The sequence below is a fragment of the Chiloscyllium plagiosum genome, chromosome 9, assembly GCF_004010195.1.
Source record: "Chiloscyllium plagiosum isolate BGI_BamShark_2017 chromosome 9, ASM401019v2, whole genome shotgun sequence".
Taxonomy (NCBI): domain Eukaryota; kingdom Metazoa; phylum Chordata; class Chondrichthyes; order Orectolobiformes; family Hemiscylliidae; genus Chiloscyllium; species Chiloscyllium plagiosum.
Genome location: NC_057718.1, coordinates 98,485,945 through 98,496,699, shown reverse-complemented (window position 1 = coordinate 98,496,699; position 10,755 = coordinate 98,485,945). Strand labels below are relative to the sequence as shown.

Below are 10,755 nucleotides of genomic sequence, written 5' to 3'. Positions count from 1 at the left end.
CACCTGCTACTTCTCCTGCCATCTCTTTTAGTACCCTAGGATGCATTCCATCAGGGCCGTCCTTAGCTCGATTAACTTGCCCAATGCTAGCTCTTCTGTAATAATTGTTTCCAGGTCCTCACTTACCTTCCTCTGTCACTTACTGGCAGGTTATTACTTTAACACCGATACAAAACTCCTGTTTGTTGCCTCGGCCATTTCATCATATCCCGTAAATAAATGCCACTTCTCATCCTCTAAAGGACCAACATTTACTTTAGCCACTCTTTCTCATTTCATATATTTATAGAAACTTCTGCTATCTGTCTTTGTTGTGCTAGTTCTTTTTTCTCATGTTCTATCTTAGTTTTCTTTATAGCTCTTTTTGTGGCTTTCTGTTAACCTTTTAAAGTTTTCCAATTTTCTAGTTTCATGGTGTTTTTGGCCACTTTGTATGCCACCTTTTCCAATTTGATAGCCTCCCTTATTTTCTTAGACACCCATGGATTATACTTTTGCTAAGTACTTTGAAAATTTTCTTTGAAAGTCCTCTACTGCTAGTCAACTGTTCCACCATAAAATCATTGTTTCCAGTCTACTTTAGCCAGGATCTTCCTCATTCTATTGTAGTCCCCCTTGTTCAAGCACAGGATCCTGGTATTGCGTTTTATCTTCACACAATCCATCTGTGTCCTAAATTCAACCATATTGTGATCACTCCTTCCAAGAGGATCCTTAATTTTGAGGTCATTAATTATTCCTGTCTCATTATACAGGACCAGATCAATGATGGCTTGCTCTCTCATTGCTTCCATTACATACTGTTCAGGAAAACTGTCATGGGTGCACTCGATGAAATCCTCCTCAAGGCTTGCCTGACCAAACTGGTTCAACCAACCTACATATAAATTAAAATCCCCCATGATAATAGTCATACTGTTTTTACAGGCATTAGTTATTTCTGTGTTTGTTGTCCGTCCCAATGTGATATTATTTGGTGGCCTATACTTTTATCTTAGCCTGCTGGAAAAATTTAGCACCGCCTTCCTAACCTGAGATCTTCTTCCCGACCTCTCCGCCCCCACCCCAGTCTGACCTATCACCCTCACCTTGACCTCTTTCCACCTATCACATTTCCGACGCCCCTCTCCCAAGTCCCTCCTCCCTACCTTTTATCTTAGCCTGCTGGACAAACTTTCCCCATTCCTGAAGAAGGGCTTATGCCCGAAACGTCGATTCTCCTGTTCCCTGGATGCTGCCTGACCTGCTGCGCTTTTCCAGCAACACATTTCCAGCACATAATATAACTAGTCTGTCTCCAGTCTAATTCTACTCCCTGAGAGGGGCTTGTCGTCTTTTCTGTTCCTGCATGCCAACCCAAGATTTCAAAAAGTTATAAAGTTGAGCATACACCAGTTTGGCATTGAATGATTGACTTATTTCCAATCCCAACTTCATTCCACCTGAAGCTTGTCATCTGTCTAATCTTTGGTAACACTTCTACACCAGGTACATTGGAAATGTTTCTTCAGTGAGACCATATTACCTCCACATTTGGGAATCCAAAGTATTATCTGTGCCTAATGATAGTGTTCCATTCAGATTTTCCTCCATGTGATGCAAAAGTTGATAGATGCCATGTCACCACCTTATCCTACACTTGTGTAGTGGTTACCTTCAAGCTATAAATGATTGATTCTTTTTACTGGAGAGAGATGCCTGTGGTATTTTGTGGACTATGGTTCCTCACCTGACTTTCCTCATCCTTGCGATTTCCTTCTTTGGTTTTCGCACATGACATGATTAAAGTATTACAAGGAGACCTTTGGTTGACTGTGGGCAGGATTTTAATTTAAATTGGTTTTCACTGGAGGATCCCTCTGTACCTCTTCCAGTTTATCATTATAGGCTTTGCATTTTCAGCAAATTGCACTCTACAGTTAACATACAGTGGCGTTCTCTTTAAGTTTCTCTGTCCTGCTTCATGTGCCAAGAGTGCAGTTCCATACCATCATGAATACAAGAGGTAAACTGACTCAATTGATTACAACTCTCAGAAATTAGGTTGGGAACTTGAAGTACAAGTCATGAACCTGTTCCCTCTGCACTGGAGATGTGCATAGTGCTTATGTATATCTATCCTCTGAATTCTTGTTGTTCATATATTCTGTTGAGAAAGGGCACCTCTCAAAGAAGTTTGCATGATAAATTTAATGTTAAGCTTGAGCTAAAGAAACAGGTTTTCGATATGTTGATCATTATAGACATCCTAACATACTGAGTTTTGTATTAAAATCTTCACAGCAAAGTACAGGCTGATCTGATTGGTTCTCTGTTCAGAATTGAAAAGAATCCACATTGTAGTATCCTGAAACATTGATTTTGTTTGCCGTACCATGGGGCATTCAGCTCTCTTTGAGCATTAGAGTCTGTTGCTAGGATCTGAGAGGATAACAAAAAGGACTTTGTAGGCTTGAGACAGAATCACAGATTATGAAACATATTGGGAGCACTTTTGAAAAACAATTGCCTCCCACAGTCATCTCCAGAAAAAAAACATTTTGTTCGTTATAAATATAAGTTTTTACAATTTAAAAATTTGAGCATCGAAAATATCCTTTATTTACTGCATATGACTAATTGATTATCATGAGGGGAGGACTGACTGACTGGAACATTACTTTTTCTTAATAAATTCTTTGGATTTATTTTTACCGTGGATAAATAGAAGTTGATGAGCTGTGTTGGAATTGCTAAGTGTGAATGGTCTGTCTGTACAGTGCATTTAAGCTGCATTGTTTGCTTTCAGTGTATATGGGAAAAGATAATTATATTCCTAAAATACAGGAGTAGTGACATTTCAAATGTACTGTATTGGCTTTGGGACATAAAAAATGATATGTAAGTGCCAAGCCCTCCTTTTCCTTTCGAAATTGCAATTTATTTTATATAAAGAAGTTCTGAACAAGATCACAAGTCTGTAGACTTTTTAGGAACTGTATGCACAAAATACAAATGATTCTTTATTAGTTAATTCTATTTGACTTCTGTTTTAAGGTTTTTATGTTTCTTTTTTATGGGGTCAGATTCTATATTTTATGTTGATAGCACATTGCTTTATTTTCACTTCTCAACTCTACATGTCTGTCTGGCATTAAGATATAGATGAGTCAAAAATATTCTGCAACTAGACATTAGGAAAACTGACTCTATTGTTTTCAGCCATCAACATAAACACTCTTAACATTTATCCCAGCCCTTGTCTGCCCACTTGCTGAGTATGAATCAGATAATGACACTTGGGTATTCAGCTTGACTGAAGTCATGAGTTAGCACTTGTTTTATCCAAGGCCAATTATATCCACCTGTACAACATTGCCTACATCTAACGTCACCTCCTTAATGAACACCCTCACCCAAATTTACCTCCAACTGCTGGTAAAACTCTTATTTTTTAAAAAAAACATCCCCTAGGCACTATTTGCCACAAGTCCAGACTCTTGTCCTCAGTCTTCTTTGAGCTCCCAACTAATTCAAGTAATTCCTTTCTTCCCTGCCCTATGTTAGCTTCAATGCATTGAATTGAACATTCTTCCACTAAACTTTTAATTAGTTGTCACACTTTGTTTCTGCAACCTCCACAACTCTTGCTCCCTCTTGCAGTCTTGAGTCCATCTCCTGCTAAACCTCACTGCATATTTCAGTTGTCCTAATATGTCTGACAAGGTTTCTATCTGTAATCTTTGGAAATCTCCTGCCATACTGCTGAATTATTTCGTCACACTTTGAATAAAAATGACTCAAACCATATCTTTTCAACTAGACTTTCAAGTTGTTGAGACTTGCTTGCCTCATTATTAATTTGTTATCTTTTCCTTCTCCCTCTTTAGAGCATTTTTTAAAAAATCAGCATGAATTCAGGAAGGTTCCTCAAATTGACATGATTTTCTTAGGTGCATAGGTCTGAATAAAGGATTTTTTAAAAAAAATTTCAATATAAATTTTCAATATTTACTTTTTAAAAACTGACCATTGTATATTCTTAAAACAATTGAATGGTATAGCATAGTTAGCAGTAAGACATTTTCAGTAGTTTTAAATTTGGTTACTCCCAGGCACAGGCTGGGCACTTTTAGTCAAAATGTGTTTTTTGATTAACGCAGTTTCCAGCAGGAGAAATAAAACTTTGCTAGGTTAACACTCTTAAAGTTTTAAAAGGATACGTCTTAATATAAAGCAAAATTGTATCACATTACACTGTATATCATTGTCCTATTGTGTTGGTTCTTGCAAGATTTCACATTTGTGATCCTTTTAGTGCTAATTTGAATTGGAATTTAATTAATGTAATTTCAAGGACACTTCAGATGTGATTCATCATCTGCACCCAAGTTCTCAAGCAATTAACATTAATGGTGCATAGAAATTTTGAAGTTGGAGAGGAAAAAGGTAGTATGAAGTTTATCAAAGTAGCATTCGTTTCTTAAAATCATTTATTTAAAGTTGCCTCAGTTAAAATCTCTTCACCAACCTGTTAAAGGGAATGAGCTTTAGTTTCACAATGCACATTTTGTCTGTGTATTTTGTAATTTGTGCATTTTGTAAGTTTGGATTCAGGGTTTGAAAATGAGGCTAGAGAATTATGTAAGTTTAGATAGAACCATTATAGAATTTAGTCTATTCTTAATAAAACCCTCCCTGCCGATGATTCTTGTATTTTTCTTGCAGCGATACAGGTGACTTTTGTTTTCCCCCTTTTATCATGTTGTTAAGATTGGCAAACTGTTCACTGTGTCTTGTTCTCTCATTGGTGCAGGCCTAATAGGATTTTCCAGTATGTTTGGAAAGAAGAAGAAACGCCTCGAAATCTCTGCACCTTCTAACTTTGAGCATCGGGTTCATACTGGATTTGACCACCATGAGCAGAAATTTACAGGACTTCCTCAGCAATGGCAGAGTTTGCTTGCAGATACAGCAAATAGACCAAAACCTGTGGTTGATCCATCCTGTATAACTCCTATACAGTTAGCTCCTATGAAGGTACAGGTTCATTGTTTTTCATGCTGGATTTTATGATTTGTATTGCCTTTTGCATTTAATGCTATTATATTGAAAGATTAGGTGTTATTATCTATAATGTAACCTTAAGATAGTTGCAACTTGGCAATAGAGTTTGTGACAAGAAATCTGCAAATAATGTATGAAAATTTAACAATTACTTAATTGTAATCTGAGTTTTATCACATGATTATAAAAGTAGCTTAATCAGTTTTTTTGTACTTCTGACAAAGCAGAAAGAATGAGGGACATAACTCTAAAAATTTGGAATCTTTGATACGGTGCAATATGTTGACAGTCGTTCTTTTGTGAGGTAGATTAAGGTGAGAAATGATAGTCATTCCAGAATTCCTTTTCCAAGGCCTCAATCAGTGTGATTGGCATGTTATTGACATGAGAACAAGTCCTGTGCTTTGGCTGTGTTCTACCACTTAACTGAAAGTGTTTTCGAACTCTTGGTGTTTCCTTCTGAGTCAGTAAATATTGTTGCTGTCTACAACTTGTCTAATAGTGCAGTCTCTTTGCAAACTGAGGTATGTAAAGAAACAGCAGGCAGCAATCATTTGAAAGGCTGTTCTGTACAGGTATCAGAATCTTTATGGAAGAATACTGACATCATACAACTGATGTTTGTCCTTAATACTTATATGTAGGTTTGTTAGAGAAGTATCAACATCTGCATTGAATCGGCTTGGTTCTTATTGATGACTAGCAGTCATCCATTGGGTTTCCCTAACCTTTCAACTAATATCATAAGAACACAAGAAAAAGGAGTAGGCCATCTGGCCCTTTGAGCCTGCTCCGCCATTCAATAAGATCATGGTTGATCTTTTTGTGGACTCAGGTCCACTTACCCACCTGCTCACCCATAACCCTTAATTTCTTTACTGTTCGAAAATCTATCTATCTTTGCCTTAAAAAACATTCAACGAGGTAGCCTCAGCTGCTTCACTGAGCAAGGAATTCCACAGATTCAGAACCCTCTGGGTGAAGAAATTCTTTCTCAATTCAGTCCTAAATCTGCTTCCCCTTATTTGAGGCTGTTCCCCATAGTTCTAGATTCATCTGCCAGGTGAAACCATCTCTCTACTACTATCTTATCTATTCCCTTCTTAATTTTGTGTTTTGATAACATTTCCCCTTTATTTTTCTCAATTCCGATGAGTATAATCCCAGTCTACTTAATCTGTCCTCATTAAGCTGACCCTCTCAATTCTCTAATCAACCTAGTGAACCTCTTCTGCACCCCACCCAGTGCCAGTACATCCTTTCTCAAGTAAGGAGACCAAAACTGTACATAGTACTCCAAGTGTGGCCTACACAACTTCAGCATAACCTCCCTATTTTTTGACTCGATTCCTCAAGCAATGAAGCACAATATTTCATATGCCACCTTAATTGCCTGCTGTATCTGCAAACCAATGTTTTGTGCTTCATGCACAAGGACACCCAAGTCACTCTGCACAGCAGCATGCTGTAATGTTTCACCCATTTAAATAATAGCCTGTCTTGCGGTTATTCCAACTAAAATGGATAACCTCACATTTATCAACATTGTTCTCCATCTGCCAGACTCTTGCCACTGGCTTAACCTATCAATATCCCTCTGCAGGCTTTCAATGTCCTCTGCACACTTTGCTCTACCACTCATTTTGATGGCATCTGCAAACATTAACACACTGCACTTGGTCCCCAACTGTAAATCATCTATGTAAATTGTAAGCAGAACCACCAGTAAAATGATTATAATGACTTCCTGCAATAGATGTATTTCAATATCTGTAGTCACAGAACAGATCCATTTTGATGGAGGAGTGGCATTGGGTATATAGAAACACAGAAAAGAGGAACAGGAGCCTTTTGAGCTGTTCAGTATGATCATAGCTAACCATCAACGCAGTTTACTGTTCAACTTTCTCCCCATACTCTTTGATCCCTTTTAAGCCCGAAGAACCATATCCAACTCCTTCTTAAAAACATTCACTACTTTGACCTTGCCTTCTTCCATAGAGAATTGTACACTCACCATTCTCTGGGTGAAGAAATTTCTCTTCATTTCAGTCCTAAATGCCCTACCTTGTGTCCTTAACTTGTGATCCCTATTTCTGGACTTTCCCTATTTTTGGGAACATCTGCATTTATCCTGGCAATTCCTTTAGAATTTCATAGGTTTCTATGAGAACCCTCCTCTTCTTCTAATCTCCAAGTACTCTTAACTGATCCAGTCTCTCTTCATAGTCAGGACATCCTTCCTGAAGTAGAGATACCCAAACTTCTCTCAGTACTCCAGAATGTGGTCTCACCAAGGCCCTGTACAATTGCAGATACTCATCGCTTCTCCTGTATTCGAATCCTGCCACCATGACAGGGCAACGTACTATTTGCCTTGTTGGACACCCAGGTCTTATTGTACCTCCCCTTTTCCCAATCTATCACCATGCAGATAATAACTTACCTTCCTGTTTTTGCTACCAAAGTGAAGAACCTCATTTATCCACATTATGCTTCATCTGCCATGCGTTTGCTCACTCACTCAACTTGTCCAAATCACATTGAAGCATCAACGCAGCCTCCTTACAGCCCAACCTCCCAAAAGCTTTGTATTGTCAGTAAACTTGAATAGATTACATTTAGTTCTCTCATCTAAATCTTAAAGACATATTGTGAATAGCTGAAGCCCAAGCACTCTAGTCACTGCATTCCATTCAGAAAAAGGCCCATTTAATCCATTTCTCTGCTTCTTAGACCATAAGACCATAAGACATAGGAGTGGAAGTAAGGCCATTCGGCCCATCGAGTCCACTCCGCCATTCAATCATGGCTGATGTGCATTTCAGCTCCACTTACCAGCGTTCTCCCCGTAGCCCTTAATTCCTCTAGACAACAAGAATCTATCAATCTCGGCCTTGAAGACATTTAGCATCCCGGCTTCCACTGCACTCCGTGGCAATGAATTCCACAGGCCCACCACTCTCTGGCTGAAGAAATATCTCCGCATTTCTGTTCTGAAATGACCCCCTCTAATTCTAAGGCTGTGTCCACGGGTCCTAGTCTCCACGTTTAACTGAAACAATTTCCTAGCATCCACCTTTTCCAAGCCATGTATTATTTTGTACATCTCTATTAAGTCTCCCCTTAATCTTCTAAACTCCAACGAATACAATCCCAGTATCCTCAGCCATTCCTCATATGTTAGACCTGTCATTCCAGGGATCATCCGTGTGAATCTCCGCTGGACACGTTCCAGTGCCAGTATGTCCTTCCTGAGGTGTGGGGACCAAAACTGGACACAGTACTCCAAATGGGGCCTAACCAGAGCTTTATAAAGTCTTAGTAGTACATCTCTGCTTTTATATTCCAACCCTCTTGAGATAAGAGACAACATTGCATTCGCTTTCTTAATCAATGCGGACTTGCTGGGCCGAGTGGCCTGTTTCCACACTGTAGTGATTCAATGATTCTGTGAATTACTGTGAGGATATAGAGATTGGAATTGAATTCTCTTTGGAACTTTAAAAAATGAATTTGGCAGCAAGACGTATGTTATTATTGCACATAAGAGCAAAAGAAAGAGGAGGAGTCAGCCATTGAGCCGATCAAGCCTGTCCCACCATTCTTTATGAACATGGCTGATCTGCCCCAGGTGGTAATTCATCTTTGATAATACCACCTCGTAGCCCTCAACTTCACCGATTCTGGATGATAGTAAAACGTTGGTTAGTTTGATCTTAGAGAAAGATTACAGATCAGCACAACATTGAGGGCTGAAGGACCAGTACTGTGCTGTTCTGTTCTATGTTCCTCACTGCACTTTATACTTACTCTTCCTGCAAGTTGAGGACAAGTGCTTGACATGCACCAATGTTTTTGTCTGTACTTCTCTCAATGAACCTAAATGGGCCTAAAATACATTCAAACAGAGAAGCCTCTGACATCTACTTCCTAGAAGTTGGGAACTCACAGATTTAAGACACTGTTCCATCCATTCAGTATCATGTAGTGATATATTATTGCTCATCACCCTGATTACTAATCATCTATAACTTATAAATTAAGTACAAGTCTTACCACTACCAATACAGCAATATAAAAACACCCACTAAAAATGCCAGTTAATGGCAGAGTACATTATTCTTACCCTACAACTGTGTGGTACACAAGGATGCCATGCCCTCTTTCTGCTTCTGGGGCTCTATATGAATCCAATGCAGTAATGGACGAAAGCACAACTGCGCAAAAGTGAGGACTGCAGATGTTGGACATTAGTGTGTGGTGCTGGAAAAGCGCAGCAAGTCAGGCAGCATCCGAGAAGCAGGAGAGTCGACCTTCGGGCAAAAGCTCTTCGGGGAAGAGAAGGGTTCTGTCCTTGTTACGGCTGTTGGGGTGGAATTCGTGGGGGGAAGTGGATGAGATACGCTGAAGGGCATCATCGACCACATGGGAGGGGACACTGTGGTCTTCAAAGGAGGAGGTCATCTGGTGTGTTCTGTGGTGAAACTGGTCCCCCGGGAGCATATGTGGCAGAGGTGGAGTAATTGGGAATAAGGGATATTTTTACAGGAGGCAGGGTTGGAGGAGGTATAGTCCAGGTACCTGTGAGAGTAAATAGGTTTGTAGATGTCAGTGTTGAGTTGGTCACCGTTGATGGAGATGGAGAGGTCCAGGAAGGGGAGGGAGATGTCTGAGATTGTCCAGATGAATTTAAGGTTGGGGTGGAATGTGTTTTAAGGCAGTTGATGAACTGTTCAACCTCCTTGTAGGAGCATGAGGTGGTGCCGATATAGTGATGGATGTAGCAGAGGAAAAGGAGGAATGGTGCCTGTGTAACTACTGAAGATAGACTGTTCCACATAATCGACAAAGGGACAGGCATAGCTGGGGCCCATGTGGGTGCCCATGGCTACCCCTTTTGTCTGGAGGAAGTGGGAGAATTCAAAGGAGAAATTATTGAGGGTGGGGATCAGTTCAGCCAAACGAATGAGTGTGTTAGTGGAAGGGTACTGGTGGGGACGTCAGAAGAGGAAGAAATTGAGAGTTTGGAAATGGAGGTATATAGGGATGGTGAAGATGAGGTGTTGGGGGCCAGGGAAACATAAGTCTTGGAGGTGATGGAGGGCGTGGGTGGTGTCCCAAATGTATGTTCCTGGGCTGGGGGGATCGGACAGTATCGAGGTAGGTGATGAGTTAGGTAAATCACAATTACTCCAATTGCAAAAATTCTGCAAAAAGAACCTGAGAAGCTTAAATCAAATTCGAAAGAGCTGTTAGTACTCAGTTTAAAACTATGAATAATTCAAATACAAATCTTATTAAAAGGCTCAGTGGAAAGCCAGTGCAAGTTCCAGGCAGTAATTGTGCTCCCCTGAAAATAAATCTGTTTGATAGGATTATCACATCAGCACTTGCTTCAGGATAGTTTTAACCAAAATTTTTAATTACCAAACACTCAAATTTTATTTCAGTTGTGGGCTACTGACAAAAGTGCAAGACCCACCATGATTGCAGGTGCTTGCCTAAGGACGATGAAACTGATGAAATGATCATTATGCTCAGTAACACCCAAGATTAGCACTGAAATTATGCAGTCTTTGATGATTTAGGCATGTTTGTTTTTGTGTGCAGGGAAAGGGGTAAAGAGAAGCAGTTGGGGGCAAGAGAGAGAGGGGAAACAGTGGGCAGGAAGAGAGAGAGAGAGAGAGAGATGGGGGCGAGAGAGAG

General features: G+C 39.8%; 1 protein-coding gene across 6 annotated transcripts in view; it reads left to right on the top strand.

The window, feature by feature from the left end:
* Positions 1-10,755, top strand: part of LOC122553087 (serine/threonine-protein kinase PAK 5-like) — a 205,347-nt gene that overhangs the window by 114,652 nt on the left and 79,940 nt on the right. For all 6 annotated transcript variants that reach the window (XM_043696601.1, XM_043696600.1, XM_043696597.1 and 3 more), the window contains one exon: positions 4,796-5,019. In XM_043696601.1, coding sequence (XP_043552536.1) covers positions 4,816-5,019 — 204 coding nt within the window. In that variant the 5' untranslated portion in view covers positions 4,796-4,815. The remainder of the gene's footprint in view (positions 1-4,795; positions 5,020-10,755) is intronic.